Here is a 20,916-nt window from a genome sequence, read left to right as displayed (position 1 = left end):
AATAATGAGACTGTTACATTTCTGTTTAAAGGCGTTAGAATGAGCACAACTCAGCTAGAGATATATGAATCTTCTAAAGCCTTATGAAGTACTCAAAGTATAATTCATTAAATAAGAAAATGATGAACGAGAAGGTGGATATTACTGAGCCTATTGTGGCAATCATTTCACAATACATATCAGTCAAAACTGTCATGATGTATTCCTTAAACTTATAGTCAATCAATCAGTCAGTTCAGTCGCTCAGTCGTGTCCGACTCTTTGCGACCCCATGAATCGCAGCACGCCAGGCCTCCCTGTCCATCACCAACTCCCGGAGTTTGCTCAACGCATGCCCATCGAGTCGGTGATGCCATCCAGCCATCTGACATACATTACTTATACAATAATGTATGTCAATTATTTCTTAATAAAGCTGAAAAGTAAGAAATAAATTTTAAAATTAAGAAACAAAAAATAGGTCTTATTGGGGTCATTTAGATCACCCCCGTGAGAAGCCTTCTGTCTTCAGGGGGCCTTCCTTCAAACACCAACCTCCCCTTCTGAAGTTTCAGTGCTTCCTCAGTTCCTCGGTGCAAAATTCAAAGTCTCTGAAATGGTACACAGAAGTGCTCCCAGTCTGAACCTTGTAAATTGCCCTCTCCTTCTCTTATACCCAAACACTTCTCCATCTTAGGTACGCAGAGTCATTTGTGATTATTTCTGTTCATCACCTCTGCACACGTTGTTCTTTTCTGACTGCCTGGAAAACTCCCAATATCCTCTAAGAGGTAACCGGAGTGTTAACTTCTCTAAATTGAATCCTATTCAGGGAGTGCACTTGAGTACCTCCCCTGAAAGACTTTCTTCTTCTGGACCCTGGACCTGCTTTCCCTGCCCTGGAGCCTGGCCCAGCCTGGCGACCCACCACGCTGAAGCCCCACCGTGAGCTGTATGTGCCTTGAATGATCTGTGTCACAACGTCGGACACCACTGAGCAACTGAAGAAGGACTCACAAGCAAAACTTTTATGGCTGCTATTGCAGGGAATGGCCACAAGGCGGCAGACTTTTCCCAAGCCCAATTGTGATTACCTGGGAAATGAAAGCTTTTGAGAGTTTTAATTCAGGGCTGTAATTTAACGTTGCATGTACCTGAACAAACACCCAAAAGTTTTTGTGTTTTTCCTGAATATTCTTTTTTAAATTAACCTTTATTCCGTATTATAGTAGCGTTGATAGACAACGTGTTGGCGGTGGCAGGTGAACTGAAAATATTTTCTATTTTGCTGTTATGTTATTTCTGCTTTCTCACCATTGTACCCTGATTAAATTCTAGGGACATAACTTCCGTTTCTTTTTAATTTACCGTCTAAACCACTGGGGAAACCCCTCATCTGCATTAGCAGAACAAAAATAATACCACCAAGGTTAGAAATCTGATTATGAAATAACATGCTCCAAAGTATTTGGAAGTAGTTAAGTCTTTCTTTTTGAAGAATGATTTTGAAATAACCCAAACTTTGGTCGATCTTGCATTTCTGTATTAAAATAGCAGAGGTGTTTGAAACATTCTTTCCATTTATTTTGAACTCTTCTCTGAGAAACTAAACCACACGGTGCTTTTGCCCATTAGGCTCAGGCAGTTTGATAAGAGAGAATGAAAAAAAACGAGACACCTCAGATGTCCTAAGACAGTCTGGTAAGTGATTTGTCTCACAAGAAACTGCGAGGCTTGAACTCACTGCTGCTGACATGTAATACACCTCATAGGTATGGAAAGGTCACTGCTACACATACATGTCATTGAGCACAATCTTCTATCAACCAGAAACCAAGGGTTTCAGGAGCTGTGACAGGAACCTCTCGCCTCCCGCTGACTCTGAATCTCTGTGACTTCCTAAGCTCCTTGAAAGTGAAAGTCATTCAGTCTTGTCCGACTCTTTGCGACCCCACGGACTACACAGTCCTTGGAATTCTCCAGGACAGAATACTGAAGTGGGTTCCCTTCTCCAGGAGATCTTCCCAAACCAGGGATGGAACCCAGGTCTCCCGCATTCCGGGCGGATTCTTTACCAGCTGAGCCACCAGGGAAGCTGAAGAATAATGGACTGGGTAGCCTATCCCTCCTCCAGGGAATCTTCCTGACCCAGGAATTGAACCGGGGTCTCCTGCATTGCAGGCAGATTCTGAGCTCCTTACTTTGATGATTCTGTCCCCTTGCGCTTCCTCCCTGTTGACTGATGGTGACAGCAGCCCACAGTGCAGGTCTGGCCCAGTGACTGACCACGGGCGCTTCTCTTCCCTTTCCAGTCCCGCCTTTTCACCTCTTTCTCTTTTCTCTGCACATTGCTCACCTTTGCCAAAATCATTGGGAGGCGGTGGACAGGCATTATTCTTCATCCAAAAAAGAACAAGTGAAAATGCATTGCTGTCCCAGTAGGAACATTTTAATTTAGACATCAGAGCAGCTCACAGTGAATATGGACTTGTACAGTTTTCTGTAGATTTGTTATTCAGTCGCTCGGTTGTGTCTGACTCTTTGCAACCCCATGGACTGCAGCACATGCTTCCCTGTCCTTCATCATTTCCCAGAGTTTGCTGAAGTTCATGTCCATTGAGTCAGTGCAATCCAACCATCTCATCCTCTTTCGCCCTCTTTGCCTCCTGCCCTCAATCTTTTCCACCATCAGGGTCTTTTCAAATGAGCCTGCTCTTCGCATCAGGTGGCCAAAGGATTGGAGCTTCAGCTTCCAGCATCAGTCCTTCCAATGAATATTCAGGCCTAATTTCCTTTAGGATGGACTGGTTGGATCTCCTTGCAGTCCGAGGGACTCTCAAGAGGCTTCTCCAACACCACAGCTCAAAAGCATCAATTCTTTGGTGCTCAGCCTTCTTTATGGTCCAACTCTCACATCCATACATGACTACTGGAAAAACCATAGCTTTGACTAGACAGACCTTTGTCAGCAAAGTAATGTCTCTGCTTTTGAATATGTTGTCTAAGTAGTCATAGCTTTTCTTCCAAGGAGCAAGTGTCTTTTAATTTCATGGCTACAGTCACCATCTGCAGTGATTTTGGGGCCCAAGAAAATAAAGTCTCTCACTGTTTCCATTATTTCCCCATCTACTTGCCATGAAGTGATGGGACCAGATGTCATAATCTTGGTTTTTTGAATGTTGAGTTTTAAGCCAGCTTTTTCACTCCCTTGTTTCACCCTTATCAAGAAGCTCCTTAGTTCCTCTTCACTTTCTGCCATAAGGGTGGTGTGATCTGCCTATCTGAGGTTATTATCTTGATTCCAGCTTATGCTTCATCCAGCCCAGCATTTCGCTGATGAACTCTGCATAGAAGTTAAATAAGCAGGATCACAATATACAGCCTTGAGGCTGTATATTTTCCTGATATGGAATCGGAAGCTTCTTCCGCCTCCTCTGGGGCCCTTGGTGGGAAGTGGCTGCCACTTGGGGGAGGACACAGCAGCTCTGGAAAGGCACAGGTGATCCGGACGTAGGGACGCCCTCCCGCCCTCACCTGTGTGGCTGGACCACACAAAGGCAGATGCCCCAGCTCCAGCCAAGCCTTCCGATGCCTGCAGCTCATGACACTCAGCCTTCATCCTGCAGATGCCGAGCTCCCAGATAACCTGCCCCAAGGGTCTCATTAAGAGCGAGAGTGAGAAAACTCTTTCCTAAGCTTCTAAGTTCTGTCAGGAGGCAGACGGTGATGATGGTAGCATCCTCACAACTGAGCTTCTATCCTCAGCCGCTCCTCTCTGCGGTCTGGTCCGGCCACCTCCACCCCTGTGTCTCCTGGCCACAGTGGCCTGCTCTTAACCCCATGTGTTTCCCATAACTCCCAGTCTCCTGGGGCTTTTAAAAACCCCCTCATGTGGTACAAGGACATCAGCTCTTTCAGAAATGTATTAACTTACACAGATTTCAAATGTATTATTCTTCCAAACAACTGAAAATGTTCACCTTTTTAAAGAAACTATTTATTTATTGTGTGTTTATTTGGCTGCATCAGGTCTTAGTTGGGGCACACGGGGTCTTTGCTGCCCTCTGTGGGGTCTTTTGAGTAGCTGTGCAAATTCTAGTTGTGGCTCTGTGGCTCAGTAGCTAGGCATGGAAGCTCAGTTGCCCTTTGGTATGTGAGATTTTAGTTCACTCAGCGATTGAACCCAAGTCGCCCTGCATTGCAAGGTGGATTCTTAACCACTGGGCCACCAGGAAAGGCCCTGAAAATTTCACTTTTAAAAACCGAGGTAACCAGTTTGATTTGTGAAAGTGAAAATGAAGTCGCTCATTCGTGTCCGACTCTTTGCGACACCATGGACTATACCCTGCCAGGCTCCTCAGTCCGTCCATGGGATTTTCCAGACAAGAGTACTGGAGTGGGTTGCCACTTCCTTCTCCAGGGTGATCTTCCCGACCCAGGGATCGAACCCAGGTCTCTCGCATTGCAGGCAGATGCTTTTACCATCTGAGCCAGCAGGGAAGTCCAAAAATATTCACTTATTTTGCTGTTCCAGGTCTTGGTTGCAGCAGGTGGGATCCAGTTCCCTGATGTCTGTCACACCTAAACATGCAGTTGAGTGCATTTGTCAAGTTGCAGTTATTTCCGCAGGTTTTAGACACACACGGCACAAAGCATTTCTTCATACGTCTGCAGAAAATGCGCACTCTTACCAAAACTCTGGCTTACAAGTTTCAAAGTCATGACTGTAAAACTGCCGACAACGACGCCTTCAGAATCACCAACAGGTTCTCAGCTACACTTTGACAGCACCTTCATTGTTGCCCTGGGGCTCTTGCTAATGCTGAGCACAGGTGAGATCTAGTTTTTTAGCAGAGTGCTCTTTCTTGTGCTGAGGCCCGTGGCCACAGTGCTGGGCAAAGACAGCAGCCTGTGTAGTTCTTCCTTCTCTGAAAGGCATTATTAACAGCCTTTCTCAACTGTGTCCTGATTTAAAATAATCTAAACTAATACTTCTTAAAATAATGTCATAAAACAATTACCTGAAGAAGATGAATTTTTTTTTCAAAAACATACATTACAAAACTCTATTTAGTCATCCTGTTTATAGGTCAGTTGGTGAAAGTTCTTGTGAGATACATAAAACAGTAACTATGAGCTTAAACTGATTTATTAATACTTCCAATTCAAAACTATGTATGTTAGCTCTATTTTTGATTTGGATCAAATCAGCATGAAGAAATCAGATTGTTCTTCATCAGATTGAAGACATTGGTAGACCGAAAGAGAAAGGATGTTTTTACCTGCTAAGACTCTGTACCTTTAGTTCTGATATTGTAAGAAAGTACTTTCTATATTAGCCAAAACAGTTCTTCATATTCCAGACTCTAGCTTTTTGAGGGCATTAGGTATAACCCGTTTAAGAGAGAAAGAAGCAACAGAAAACAAATGTTCAGGAAAGCTTTAAAGAGCATGAATGGCTGCTACATTTTGCTCTGCCCCATTTTCCATAATTGTTTCCTGGGCTTTTGATTTCCTATTGGGAAATGTGGCTTTTGAAAATAAGCAGACTTGCCTTTTCTAATTGATTAAATGGAGTGGAAAAGGAGAAAGAACTGACTCTTTGAAGGTGGACATCTGTGAAAACCCTTGGCAACTCCCAAAGGTGTTGGTCTTTTATTTGTTAATAATAACACTTGATTTATGTTTGTTAAGGTGGGAACAATTAGGTTTCTATTTTAATGAAGGTACACAGTGTTCTTTGTAGTTAATCTACGCAGAATATATGAAAATGGCCTGTCCAGTGGTTCCAGTGGAAAAATGCTGGCCAGAGGATGTTTGGTGAGGCGTGATGGCGGGGAGGGGTGAGCTGCCCACTTGCTCTGCGCTGTGGTTTCTATTTCAGCTTCCACAGAATAAACAGAGAGCAGGCCAGTAACCTTGGGCCAGGGGAGTGCTTCCCAGGTAGCTCAGGGGTAAAGAACCTGCCTGCCAATGTAGGAGATGTGAGTTTAATCCCCGGGTCGGGAAGACCCCCTGGAAAAGAGAATGGCAACCCACTTCAGTATTCTTGCCTAGAGAACCCCATAGACAGAGGACCCTGGTGGGCTATGGTCCACGGGGTCACAAAGAGTCGGACCCGACTGAACGACTGAACAACAGAGAGATCTCAGCTCAGAGGTACTCACACTGTAGCTGACAGTTGACATGTGAATTCAATCAACCCCATGAACTAGCTTATCATTTTTATGCATTTCAAGGGTTCACTTAGTTAAATTATCAATCACATTTCACTTTTAATTTAGTTTTTTGTTAAATTATAAAAATTTATCTTTAGAAATTGAGATACAAATGTAACTTTTAGAAAACTTTCCGTGAAATATTACATATTTATTGTCAAAAAATATTGCACTTTCTTTTAGTCCCAAATTTTTTCAACCTTGTTTTGTGTAGCTCTTGGCAACTCTTGTCAATAGTAAGACGGTCTAACTTACTTTGAGGACATAAATGAATCAGAGGGAACATAATTTTAAAATTACCCTGAGAGGAAGAAAATTGAAGAGTACCATTCAGTTTCCTTTGAAGTCTGCTCTGTTATATATAAGACACTCACATGCAGAGCACTCTGGGGTGAACCTGAAAGCAGAAACAACTCATGACATTAATGGCCGTGTGCTCACACGACCAGATTATGGACTGTAGCCCAGTAGGCTCCTCTGTTCATGGGATTCTCAAGGCAAGGTTACTGGTGTGAGTTACCATACCCTGCTCCACGGGATCTTCCCAGCCCAGGGATTGAACCTGGGTCTCCTGCATTGCAGCAGATTGTTTACCATCTGAACCAACAGGAAAACCACAAGATTATCTACTGTCATCAATTTGTAGAGGGGCACCATCTGTATCTCCTGAGAATTTATGATCAAGGGGAAAGACACATACAGCTCATGGAGCTTGCTGAAACTCAAGTCCATCAAGTCAGTGATGCCATCCAACCATCTCATCCTCTGTCATCCCCCTTTCCTCCTGCCTTAATCTTTCCCAGCATCAGGGTCTTTTCAAATGACTCTGCTCTTCACAACAGGTGCCAAAGTACTGGAGCTTCAACTCAGCATCAGTCCTTCCAATGAATATTCAGGCCTAATTTCCCTTAGGATGGACTGGTTGGATCTCCTTGCAGTCCAAGGGACTCTCAAGAGGCTTCTCCAACACCACAGCTCAAAAGCATCGGTTCTTCAGCACTCAGCTTTCTTTATAGTCCAACTCTCACATCCATACATGACTACTGGAAAAACTATAGCCTTGACTAGATGGACATTTGTTGCCAAAGTAATGTCTCTGCCTTTTAATACACTGTCTAGGTTGGTCATAACTTTTCTTCCAAGAAACAAGCGTCTTTTAATTTCATGGCTGCAGTCACCATCTGCAGTGATGTGGGAGCCCAAGAAAATAAATTCTCTCACTGTTTCCATTGTTTCCCCATCACATTTGCCATTAAGTGATGGGACCGGATGCCATGATCTTAGTGTTCTGAATGTTGAGTTTTAAGCCAACTTTTTCACTCTCCTCTTTCACTTTCATCAAGAGGCTCTTTAGTTCTTCTTTGCTTTCTGCCATAATGGTGGTGTCATCTGCATTTCTGAGGTTTTTTATATTTCTCCCAGCAATCTTGATTCCAGCTTGTGCTTCATCCAGCCTGGCATTTTGTATGAAGTACTCTGCATATAAGTTAAACAAGCAGCATGACCATATACAGTGTTGACTTATTTCTTTTCAATTTGGAACCAGTCTGTTGTTCCATGTCCAGTCCTAACTGTTGCTTCTTGACCTGCATATAGATTTCTCAGGAGGCAGGTCAGGTGGTCTGTTATTCCAACTCTTGAAGAATTTTCCACAGTTTATTGTGATCCACACAGTCAAAGGCTTTGGCACAGTCAATAAAACAGAACTACATGTTTTTCTGGAACTCTCTTGCTTTCTCAATGATCCAATAGATGTTGGCAATTTGATCTCTGGTTCCTCTGCCTTTTCTAAATCCAGCTTGAACATCTGGAAGTTCATGGTTCATGTGCTGTTGAAGCCTGGCTTGGAGGATTTTGAGCATTACTTTGCTAGTGTGTGAGATGAGTGCAATTGTGCAGTAGTTTGAACATTCTTTGGCATTGCCTTTCCTTGGGACTGGAATGAAAACTGAGCTTTTCCCATCCTGGGGCCACTGATGAGTTTTCCAAATTTGCTGACATATTGAGTGCAACACTTTCACAGCATCATCGTTTAGGATTTGAAATAGTTCAACTGGAATTCCATCATCTCCACTAGCTTTGTTTGTAGTGATGTTTCCTAAGGCCCACTTGACTTTGCATTCCAGGATGTCTGGCTCTAGGTGAGTGATCACACCATCGAGATTATCTGGGTCATGAAGATCTTTTTTGTACAGTTGTTTGGTGTATTCTCGCCTTCTCTTCATAATATCTTCTGCTTCTGTCAGGTCCATACCATTTCTGTCCTTTATTTTGCCCATCTTTGCATGAAATATTCCCTCGGTATCTCTAATTTTCTTGAAGAGATCTCTAGTCTTTCCCATTCTGTTGTTTTCCTCTATTTCTTTGCATTGATCGCTGAGGAAGGCTTTCTTATCTCTCCTTGCTATTCTTTGGAACTCTGCATTCAAATGGGAGTATCTTTTTTTTTCTCCTTTGCTGTTTGCTTCTTTTCTTTTCTCGGCTATTTGTAAGGCTCCTCAGACAACCATTTTGTCTTTTTGCATTTCTTTTTCTTGGGGATGGTCTTGATCCCTGTCTCCTGTACAATGTAATGAACCTTCTTCAGGCACTCTGTCTATCAGATCTAATCCTTTGAATCTATATGTCACTTCCACTGTATAATCATAAGGGATCTGATTTATGTCAAACTTGAATGGTCTAGTAGTTTTCCCTACTTTCTTCAATTTAAGTCTGAATTTGGCAATAAGGAGTTCATGATCTGAGCCACAGTCAGCTTCTGGTCTTGTTTTTGCTGACTGTGTAGAGCTTCTCCATCTTTGGCTGCAAAATATATAATCAACATGATTTCAGTATTAATCATCTGGGGATGTCCATGTGGGGTGTCTTTTCTTGTGTTGTTGGAAGAGGGTGTTTGCTATGACCAGTGTGTTCTCTTGGCAAAATTCTGTTAGCCTTTGACATGCTTCATTTTGTACTCCAAGGCCAAATTTGCCTCTTACTCCAGGTATCCCTTGACTTCCTACTTTGGCCTTCCAGTTCCCTATAATGAAAAGGGCATCTTTTTTTGGTGTTAGTTCTATAAGTTCTTGTAGGTCTTCATAGAACTGTTCAAGTTCAGTTTCTTTGGCATTACTGGTTGGGGCATAGACAGAAATCATTCTGTCATTTTTGAGGTTTTCAACAATTAGGACTTTATTTTATCTCTACTATTTTATTATCCTCTTTAATTTCAGTATGCTCTTATTTCTCTGCATCACTGTATAATTATAAAAAATGTAATTGCCACTAGTTAATAAAAGGTACCTGGTGCATTTTCAAAAACCTTCCCATGCAACTAGTACACTTTTTAGAACTTTTTTTTAATCATAAATGGAGTTTTTACTCATCAGCAGTGAAAATGACAGTAATAATACCTTGAGAACTTGGGATTTAATTTTAAGCATACTACTTTACAACATAAATTGAAAATAGGAAAATGGAGATGGAAATGAAGATTTTTGTTTTATTTTAAGCACATCAAATTACTCAGATTGTTTTTGTAGTACTCTTGTGATTCATGAAGTACTTCTGTAATGAAGAATATCTGCTGTGAAATGGTCAAGTGTTCAGTACTTATGTTTGTGCTAAGACATAAGACCTTTTCAAAGGTCAGTCTTTTGAGGTTAGCATCTGAGGACTACCTGGCTTTATCCTTCTTTATTTTTTTTATTTCCCTATGATTGTGTCACTGGACTACTGCAAGGACATCCCCTGATGCCCATTATCATTATCAAGGCACTTTACATCCATCTTAGTGATGAGTTGCTTAGAAACTGACTGGTTGATGAAACCTATTGGATCTCCTCTTTGCCTTTTTGGAATATGTCGGAAACTAAATGGAGTAGGTTTGATTTTTCACAATATTTTAGCATTCTACATCTCTGAAGGTTTATAAGCAGTTTTATTTATACCCCAACCACAAATGCCAAAGAAGCTGAAGTTCAACGGTTCTATGAAGACCTACAAGACCTTTGGTTTTGAATAGGTCTTATTTTTTTTTTTTAACCCAGACTTCCTTGAATAGGTTTTATTTTTGTTCTTCAACCCCAGACCTCCTTGTGACTTACATTACTTGGAAGTTAATTATAACTTTTACTATATCTTCAAGACATATTATTCTTAATATTTGAAGATTTGTTTCCTATATTAGATCTTAGAGAGCTCAATCTTGATCAGTCTTTGTAACTAGTTAATTAAATTATGCTGTTAGATTATTGGTAAATAGGTGTGATTTCTATCTCCAGCAAAAGGGTTTAAAATTCATCTGGAACCACACAGCTTTCTACTACACTTGGTGTCTCAGTTGGTAAAGAATTTGCCTTCAGTGTGGGAGATCCAGGTTTGATCCTTGGGTTGGGAAGATCTCCTGTAGAAGTGAATACAAGCTACTCCAGTGTTCTTGCCTGGAAAATCTCATGGGCAGAGAAACCTGGCGGGCTACAGTCCATGGGGTCGCAAAGAGTCGGCCATGACTGAGCGACTAACACTTTAATTTTCTAACAAAGAAAGGCAGTGTTTGATAAGTGACCAACAAGTACAGAGAATACAGAAGTTCAGGAAGGAAGCAAAAATCATATCTTTGATGTTATTGAGGAAAGGATAACCATGATAGATTTCTTGGAGATCGTGCAGGGATAAGAGAATGCAGACCTTTCTAGATGGAGAAAATACATTTTGTGTTATTGCCTTCCTTTGTCTGGCTGAGTTCCTTTAGGGTATGATCATTCTAGATCTATCCTTGTGGCTACCAGTGACTGTTCTGCCCATAGTCCGAGTCCCCGGTCGGGAAAGAAGACTCCTCGAAACAATGCAACTCGCAATAGGGGAATTTATTACTGACTGGAGCCAGGGCCTCCCGCCCTCACCAGGTGTGTGAGGACGAAGGGCCCTGAGTCCCAGTTCTCTCGGGTATTTATTAGGTCAAAATAAGCAGCAGGTAGTTGGCGCAATCGGATTGGTTACACAGTGGGTAGTTGGCGCAAGCAGATTGGTTACACAGTTGCAAGGTAATTTTTGTTGGCCCAACGTGGGGCTTTCAGCTTTCCCCTGATAGGTTCCCTTTTTTCTGGCTAGGCATATGTTGATTGACTGGCTCCAGGAGGCCTGATAATTATGTCACCCTGGGAAACCAGGCCTACTCCTAATCTAGGCTGCCTGCCATGGCGTTAGCTGTGACAGCCTCACATTTCCCCCCTGTCTGTTGTTCAAGTAGAGGAATCTTCCTCTTTACCCTGTGAAATTGACTGATATTGTTGTCTCAATACCATAATTTGGATGGTATTTAGGCGCTCCCTAATAAATGAGACCAGACGGTTTAAAATGCATGGACCAAAGATCAGTAACAATATTAATATTATGAGTGGACCCAGGAGGGTGGAAATCAAAGTGGTCAACCAGGGGGAGCACTGAAACCAAGATTTAAACCAGCCTTGTTGGGCTTTTTGTTTTCTCTTCCACTGGGCTAGTCTTTCTCTTACTTTCTGGAGAGATTTTTGTACCACCCCTGAATGGTCGATATAGAAACAGCATTTTTCTCCCAGTGCTGCACATAATCCTCCTTGTTGCAGAAGCAACAAATCTAAACCTCTCTTATTCTGTAACACTACTTCAGCCAAGGAGCTCAAGGATTCTTGGAGATGTGAAATGGACTGTTCCCGTGGTTTCACAACCCCAAGTGGCGCAATAAAAAGAGTCAACTCCCCCACATTTTTCAATTTGGTTCCGATCCCTTCTTCCCCCTGGGCAGACATAGACAGGCACCTGTTCGTAGTACTGTGGGCCTTTTCGCTCACAGTTACAGGTGAACAGACCGAAAGAGCCATGGGCAAAGAACTTGGTCAGTTGGTGGGGACCAAACCCATTACCGTCAGCCGCCAGCACGCACAAATCAAAGGTCAGTACTGGCCACCATGTCCCTTTGGGGGTCACGTTGGAGCTCGAATTAAGCACTTCTCCAGTCTCAGGATTGTAGATCACCCAAGTCAGGTTAGCCGGCTGATGGGAGTTGTGGCTGGTTGCTCCTGGGCAGATGAAAACTGTTATCAGCAAGCGAGTTAAGAGGGCTCCCATCGTACGAGTTTCAGTTTCAAAGGGTTTGACGGGTGAGGTCTTGCCTCTCATTCTGCTTGCGCCTTCTCCTGTTCTTTCAGGGTGGCTTGCCGCACGTGATTGCAGTGAACCCAGGGCCCGATCCCGTCGTCCTTAACAGCAGTAGGAGTGGTAAGGAGAACAACATAAGGGCCTTTCCATCTAGGTTCTAATGCTTTAGAATGGTGTCGTTTTACCCAAACCCAATCACCCGGGCCAATATTATGTGAGGGGATGGTCCCCTTGCTTGGACCCTCATGTATCTCTTGAATTAATTTCTAAACATGGTTATGTACCTTACTTAATGCCATCAGTGTTTGCTGAAATTGTCCCAAGGTAGGGGGTGGTAGGCATTTTCTCTCAAATATAGGACACACAGGAGGGGGTCTTCCATACAGAATCTCAAAAAGGGTAAGATTCAGCTTATAAGGGGTGTTACGCACTTGAAAGAGCGCGAAGGGAAGGAGGGTCACCCAGTCCCCGCCAGTCTCTATTGCCAACTTTGTCAAAGTTTCTTTTAGGGTCCGATTCATTCTTTCAACCTGTCCTGAGCTCTGGGGATTATATTCACAATGAACTTCCATTTTGTCCCCAGAGCTTGGGCCAGCCCTTGTACAATCTGGCTCACAAAGGCAGGTCCGTTATCAGAGCCCATAGTCACTGGCAGCCCGTACCTAGGCACTATCTCTTTTAAGATCTTTTTAGCAACCACTATTGCTGTCTCTCCCTTAGTGGGGAAGGCTTCTACCCACCCCGAGAAGGTATCTACCAGAACCAACAGATAGTGATACCCGTACTTGCCTGGCCTTACCTCAGTGAAATCTATCTCCCAGTGTTGCCCTGGCTCTTCCCCTCGGTACCTCGTTCCAGTGTGCTGCCTTTTCCCTGTCCTCATCAGCTGGCACACTTTGCAAGCCTGGATTATCTCTCATACAGTTGCATTTTGTCGAGGGAACCTCAGGCAGGACGTCCGGAGACGTGTCAAGGTCTTTTTCTCCCCCAAGTGTGTAGTTGTGTGCAGGTGTTCACATAGGTGACGACCCATGATGGCAGGCAATATCAGGTTGTTGTTTTGATCTCGGTACCATCCATCTTTGTCATCCTTCTGGAGGGTGGTATCCTCGTTGATCCAAACGAGGTCAGGGAGGGAATAGTCAGGGACTGGCAGCAGAGTCCCCATACCAGGAGGTGGAAGTCCCACAGCTAATATGGGGGCGGCATAGTCCCGGCTGGCCGCTTCTCGAGCAGATGCATCAGCAGCCCAATTGCCCCGTGCCCTAGGGTCTTCTCTTTTCTGGTGACCGGAATGTACAATTGCTACTGCCCGGGGCAGTTGAACAGCTTTCAGAAGCCTGGGGATCTCGGGCAGATTCTTGACTTCTTTTCCCTCCGCTGTTCTAAATCCCCTTTCCTGGTATATCGGACCTTGAATATGGACAGTGCTAAAAGCATATTGGCTGTCCGTAAAAATGGTGACTCTCTTCCCTTTTGCTTGTTCCAGAGCCTGTATTAGGGCAATCAATTCTGCTTTTTGCGCAGACGTGTTTGGGGGGAGTGTCTCAGCCCATATTGTCTGCCTTGAATCATCAACTATGGCGGCTCCCGCCTTCCTTTGCCCGTCTTTTACATAGCTGCTCCCATCGGTGAACCATACTAGCTCACTGTTGTTTAGCGGCACATCAGTTAAGTCTTTTCGAGCTGCCAGGGCCTCAGCCAGTATCTCACTGCAATCATGGAGAGGGTGGTCCTTCTCTGGGTTAGGTAGAAGCGTGGCTGGATTCAGGAAGCAAGGGGTCTGAAAACGCACCCGTGGGGCATCAAGCAGCAGGGCCTGGTAATGTGTCAAACAGGCATTGGAGATCCACTTACCTGGCGGCTGCTTTAGAACCCCTTCAATGGCGTGGGGGGTGTAAACCCAGAGTTGCTGTCTATACGTCAACTTGGCGTCGCGGACGAGGAGGGCAGTGGCTGCAATGATGCGGAGGCAAGGGGGCCACCCAGAGGCCACCGGGTCTAATCGCTTTGAAAGGTATACTACCGGCCGCTTCCATGGTCCCCATTGTTGCGTCAAGACCCCCTTTCCTATTCCTTGCTTTTCATCTACAAACAGCTGGAATGGCTTATTTGGGTTAGGCAGGGCAAGGGCTGGGGCTTCTAGTAGGGCCCGTCTGAGTGTCTAGAAAGCCTGTTTCATTGGCTCAGTCCAAGTCCAGTTTGGGGTCTCTTTACTTCCCTCATACAAGGGCCAGGCCTTCTCAGCAAACCCCATGATCCACAGTCTGCAATATCCAACAGTCCCCAGAAACTCTCTCACTTGGCGGGGGGTCTTGGGCTCTGGTATCTGCAATATTGTTTCTTTCATGGCCTGAGTTAGCCACCTTTGTCCCTGCCTGATCTTATACCCCAAATAGGTGACCTCTTGCTGGGATATTTGAGCCTTCTTTGCGCTAGCACGATGTCCCAAGGTGCTTAGAGTCTGTAAGAGGTCACCGGTGGCACGGCTGCATGCCTCCTCTGTGGTTCCAGCCAACGTAAGGTCATACACATATTGCAGCAGGATGACCTCTGGGTGGCGAGTCCGATATTCATAGAGGTCTTCACTCAAAGCCTCATTAAACAATGTAGGGGAGTTTTTGAACCCTTGTGGGAGGCGGATCCAAGTTAGTTGTACTACCGGTTGGCCTTCCTCCTCAGTCCACTCAAAGGCAAATATTTCCTGGCTCTGGGCCACCAGGGGTAGGCTGAAAAAGGCATCCTTCAAGTCCAACACAGTGTACCAAGTGTACTTAGGCAGCAGACTGCTCAGGAGGGTATACGGGTTGGGGACAGTAGGGTGTATGTCACTCACCCGCTTGTTGACTTCTCGTAGGTCCTGGACAGGTCTGTAATCCGTACTCCCCGGCTTCTTCACCGGTAGTAAGGGGGTGTTCCAAGGGGATTGGCACCGCTTGAGAATTCTGGCATCCATGAGCCGTTGAATGTGGGGAGTGATCCCCCGCCGAGCCTCCTGGCTCATAGGGTATTGCCTCACCCTCACAGGAGCCACCTCAGCTTTTAGTTTGATGACGACCGGATGTCTCTGTTTAGCCAGTCCCATTCCTGCTATTTCTGCCCATGCCAAAGGGTATTTGTGGACGCACGGTTGTATATCTGGTGCTATAATCTCTGAGGGCTTAGGCACAAAAAGTCTGTATTCATCTCTTAAAGCTAGAGACAAGACATGTATCGGCTGTCCAAGTCCATCCGTGACTGACATTCCCCCAGGGTCAAAATGGATCTGAGCATTAACTTTAGTCAACAAGTCCCGTCCAAGTAGAGGGGCTGGGCATTCTGGTATCACCAAAAACGAATGGGACACCTGGTGGGTCCCCAGATTTACTTTCTGTTCCATGGTCCAACAATATCTTTTTTTGTCCCCGTGGCTTCCTTTCTTCTGGGGTCTCTCTATTATTAAATACCTTTTCAGCTGCTTTCAGTAAGTCTTGTATTGTCTGTTCTCCTAACCCCTCTATCTTTTGTAATTTCCTCTTAGTATCTGGGTCTGCCTGATTCACAAACGCTAGTAGAACTGCAGTGCGTGATTCCTCAGCCTGGGGGTCCATAGGTGTATATTGCCTAAAGGCTTCCATTAGCCTCTCTAGGAAGGCTGACGGGCTCTCAGTGGGCTCTTGCCTTACTAAATTTACCTTTGCCAAATTTGTTGGCTTTCTAGCTGCGGCCCGCAGGCCAGCCATTAGAGTCTGGCGGTACACTTGGAGATGCTCCCTACCTTCCACTCGCTCAAAATCCCAGTTAGGCCGCAACAGAGGAAACCCCTCGTCCACGAGATGAGGCTGGGCGGTTGGCCTCCCGTCGACCCCCGGGACCCGTTTCTGCACCTCTGCCAGGATTCGCTCCCGTTCTTCCGTGGTGAAGAGCACCTGCAACAGCTGCTGGCAATCATCCCAGGTGGGGTTATGAGTGAACAAAATGGGAAAAGGGCCAGTATTGATAGGTTTGCTCTCCGTCCAGGTTAGCTGGTCCCACCCGGACGGGGAGTGCCTGTACAGTAGATGAAGGTAACTCTGGGTCCCCATGACCTTGCTCACCCCTATTTCCTCTATTTCTTCTCCGGGGTCGGGGTTTCTTTATCCCTTCTGATTCATCGGGGGGCCCTTCCCCCCGGGGGCACCTGCAATGGAGGAGGGGCATATGGCGGGGGGCCTAATTTCCGTCTCCAAGTCAATCAGGTTCCGGTCGGAGGATTCCTGCAAGACTGGTTTTGTGCCCTTATTCTTCTTGGCTTCCTCTTGGGCAGTGGGAGTTTCCATAACCAGGGCCTGTACATTAGGAGAATCAGGGAGTTTGTGAACAAAAGGTTTTACCCATTCGGATGGATCTTTTACTAGATCTTGCCAGACCATAACATATGGGACTTGGCTCAGGTGGCCCCAGGGATCAGGAGCCATAACTTTTTCTTTCACCGCCCGAATAATAGAAGCTTGAGAAGTTTCCTCTGGAGGCGATCCAACTTGGAAGGCGGGCCACTCTGCAGAGCAAAAGGTTATTAATTTACTCTTTGTAACCAGTAGCGACAGATCATACACTCTAGCCCTGACATCCGAGAAATGATCAGTCATGAGAGAGAGTGAGGTAGATTTTCCTTGCCCCATAGCGAGAGTCAGAAGAAAGTCACCGAGAATTACCACCAATAAATCCTATCGGGAGTGGTGGCGGCCAGGAGGTTGGGCTTGTGGTATGCTTCGTGGAACTATTTGAGTGCCTTAGTCATTGCACGGAAGTTTTCTTGTTGGGGGCGGGCACCCTAAGGGTTTCTAGCCCATTCTGTGACCCCCTTATCCTTTCACGGGAGTCTTCCAGTGGCAGGCGCCCTATCAGCTCTTAAGTGCCTATCCCGTGCCCACACAGACGGGTTTTTATTTGGCCAGATTCTTGGTTTAGAATACGAGAAAAAAGAAAAGAGTTTCACCCTCTCGGGCTCCCATTACTGGGGCTGACTTGTTGGGAGGCCTTCAGAATCCGTCAGGGAGTAGCCCTGGCCAGGACTCGTCAGTTGCCCCGACAACTGTCTGCCCGTTCACTGAAACTCTCAGAAACAGAAATGAGGAAGTAGACAACGAAACAACGAGACAGGAGACAATGCCGGCAGTTATATAGAAAAACACACAGACAGACACACATCGGCTGATAACACAGATCCTCTGGAGCAAGGGTCACCTTACCGAATGGCGTCCACTGTTCCCCAGATTCGGGCTTAGGAGAGGAGGTCTCCTTCCTGCAGAGCTGGCTGCCTTCCAGCGCCCTCCCTGGCCTCGGCCTCACCCCAGCCGGAACGGCCAGTCCGTTCCCTCATGGAAAGCTTTCCGTAACGCCAGACACCTTCCTGCTTCACAGCAGGGCGCCGGATTTACTCTGGACTTTTCTAGACCTGCCTGAGCACCGGTGCTATTACCTGTCCTTTTTCCCCTTTGTTCCAAAGAGCATTCTTTCCCGGTCAAGGGATCCTGGACGAGCCCCCAAATGTTCTGCCCATAGTCTGAGTCCCTGGTTGGGAAAGAAGACTCCTCGAAACAATGTAACTCGCAATAGGGGAATTTATTACTGACTGGAGCCAGGGCCTCCCGCCCTCACCAGGTGTGTGAGGATGAAAGACCCCGAGTCCCAGTTCTCTCGGGTATTTGTTAGGTCAAAATAAGCAGCAGGTAGTTGGCACAATCGGATTGGTTACACAGTGGGTAGTTGGCGCAAGCGGATTGGTTACACAGTTGCAAGGTAATTTTTGTTGGCCCAACGTGGGGCTTTCAGCTTTCCCCTGATAGGTTCTCTTTTTTCTGGCTAGGCATATGTTGATTGACTGGCTCCAGGAGGCCTGATAATTATGTCACCCTGGGAAACCAGGCCTACTCTTAATCTAGGCTGCCTGCCATGGCATTAGCCGTGACAGCCTCACAGTGACATAATTTCCTTATTTCAGTTTTGGCTTTTATAGCTAATAAGTCCATTGTATATATGTAGCACATCTTGTTTAAGCTTAATCTGTCAATAAAGAGTTTGCTGTCTCTCTGTGTGGGCTGTTGTGAGTAGGACTTCAGTGCTAGCTGGGGTGGATATGCCTCTTTGAGTGATGGATTTCTTGGGCTCTAGGCCCAGACGTGGGAATGTCAGATCGTAGAACTAGCCTCTCTTGATAGTGTATTTTTAGGCATCCAGAGACTGTCCATTATACTGGGTGTTGTCAGTCTGCCTTCCCACCTACCGTGTAGGGGCGTTCCCTTTCCTCAGACTCTCCTGCCTTTAGTGCTTGTAGCCTCCTGAGGATGCTCTGATGGGACTGATGGGACTTGATTTCTTGTTTTCATTTTGATTGGCATTCCTGCAGTAATTAGGGATGCTGAGCATCTTGTCCTGTGCTGAAGGTTTGGGTCTTTGTTTTTCTCCGGGAACGGTGTGAGGAAAATTTACCTGTAATAGTTGGCTTCCTGAAAGCTGGTTGTGTTTGGAATTTATTTCTGCAATTCCTGCCCCAGGGCATGTCCTGAGGACAGCTGTCCTTAACAGACCCCAACGCTTGAGAAATAGAGGTGCAGCGCTGGAGGCGCAGTTGTAGTTACAGAAAGTGTCCACAAGATGGCAGCACTTTCCCCGGGCCACCTCTGGTTCCTTCGGCAACCAGAGTCAGGGCAACTAGGCTTCCTGGGCTGTGAATTGGAGTCGAATGTGCCTGAGCAACAAATTAAGGGATTGTGTCTCACTTCTTTCCCCTAAAGCTTCACCCCTCCCCTCCAGATTCATTCCAACCGGGGCCACAGCACCCTGCTGAGGGGCCTAGGGGGCTGCACTCTCAAAAAGGAAGCTTGCGCTGGGGACCCCAGCACCAGAGGTCCTGGAGGCTAGGTAACATTTCCAAGGTCCTGGAAAATAGAGGTTTGGGTCCCCATCTTTTGGGAGCAGTAGGGACTCTGGTCTCAGTCAGGAAAACCAGACAGAAGAGGTTTAACAGGGGTCTCAATTAAGGGCTCATTGCTCGGCTGTCTCAACTCCACTCCAATCCAGCGATGGAACCCAAGCCTACTCAGGCTCCAGGGATGGAATAGCAGGGCAAGTCAGGAAGGCTGGAGGGAATAAACAAAGCAATGCTTTTATGTTCTTTAATTTCATGCCTCTGCTATGTTGGAGTATATTAATTTTGCAGTTTTCTGTTTGCTATCAGTGTACTGTTGCCTGATTCATTATGGCATATACACAGCATATCTGTTCTATTCTTTCGCCATAGAGGTTTTTGCAGAAGGTCAGCATAGTTCTCTGTGCTGATCATCAGGTCCTGGTGGAGTATCTAGTATAGACCCAAATTTCTCTGTATGTATTATTCTCAAAATTCTAATTAATTCCTTGGCTTTTCCTTTTTTATTTTTTAAAAATTCTTGTGTTTGAATTCTCAGAGTCAATTTTTGTGTTGTAATTTAGTTCCTTTTTATCTCTTTTTAAATTTTGCCTAGAAGGGACATTATTATATGCTCTTATCTTCCTCTGTCCGGCTGATTTCAGTTAGTATGTGATCCTCCAGCATCCATTTCTATTGCTACAAGTGGAATAATTTCATTGCCAGTATTTCGTGGCTGAATAATCGCCCGTTGTCTATAAGTACCAGGCCTTTTTTAAGCTTTAATCTATCGGTGGACATTTTGCTGGGTCTTTGTCTTGGCTCTTGTAAGTAGTGCTGAAGTGAATGTTGGGGTGATGTGAATTTTTGAATAATGGTTTTCTCAGGATATAGGCCGAGATGTGGGAACGTCAGATCCTGGGGTCAGCTCTCTTACATTTTTTTTTTCCTGCTGTGCAGAGGCTGTCAGTTCTAGTGGCTGTTGCCAGTGATCCTTGCGCCAACCGTGTGGGGCTGTCCTGTTCCTCTCTGCTCTCTCCCACATATATCATCTGCAGACATGTGAGAATGGCCATTCTGACTGGTGGGATTTGATTTCTCGTTGTCATTTTGATGAGCATTCCTCCTGCAATAATCAGGGATGCTGAGCATCTTGTCTTATGGTGGTTAGGGCATTTTTTCTTTCTTTCTTTCTTTCTTTTTTTTTTTTTAGTTAGGCATGTGTGGAAATTTTAACTTTCTATTGGCATCTTGCACGTTGGGCATGTTTGCAATTTATTTCTCTAATATTTACCTCAGGACCTTTCTTGAGGCAAGCTGTCACTGACGGCACCCCCGCCCCCTTGTGAAATGGAGGTACCTGGAAACGCCTTTGGTCAAGTTGTAGTTACGGAAAGTGTCCACAAGGTGGCAGCACTTTTGATGCTCACTCTGGTCCCTGGGGCAAACAGCCATTAGGGAAAGTCGGCTTCCAGGGTTGTGAAACATTTAAGGGCTTGTGTCTCACTACTTATTTCCCCTAAAGCATCACACACACACACACACCTTCCAGACACACACACACACACACACACACACACACACACACACACCTTCCAGACTAACCCCAGCCGGACCCACAGCACCTCGCTGACTGTCCTTCAGTGCCTAGGCGTCTGCACTCTCAGGAAGGAGGCTTGAGCTGGGAACTCCAGCCTCAGGAGACGTGGAGGTGAGGCGACTATTGCCCCC

The 20,916-nt window shown here is 45.5% G+C and overlaps 1 protein-coding gene across 1 annotated transcript in view; it reads right to left on the bottom strand.

The window, feature by feature from the left end:
• The window catches only part of LOC122678908, a 45,594-nt gene extending 29,160 nt beyond the window's left edge, over nucleotides 1-16,434 (bottom strand). Inside the window, 5 exon segments of the mRNA XM_043879084.1 lie at nucleotides 2,181-2,375; nucleotides 3,359-3,625; nucleotides 6,572-6,594; nucleotides 13,488-15,729; nucleotides 15,731-16,434. Coding sequence (XP_043735019.1) covers nucleotides 2,181-2,375; nucleotides 3,359-3,625; nucleotides 6,572-6,594; nucleotides 13,488-15,729; nucleotides 15,731-16,381 — 3,378 coding nt within the window. The 5' untranslated portion in view covers nucleotides 16,382-16,434.
• Between the last annotated feature and the right edge of the window lie 4,482 nt (nucleotides 16,435-20,916).

This window comes from Cervus elaphus, chromosome 3, assembly GCF_910594005.1.
Source record: "Cervus elaphus chromosome 3, mCerEla1.1, whole genome shotgun sequence".
NCBI classification, from domain to species: Eukaryota; Metazoa; Chordata; class Mammalia; order Artiodactyla; family Cervidae; genus Cervus; species Cervus elaphus.
This window is presented reverse-complemented; position numbering and strand designations above follow the sequence as displayed.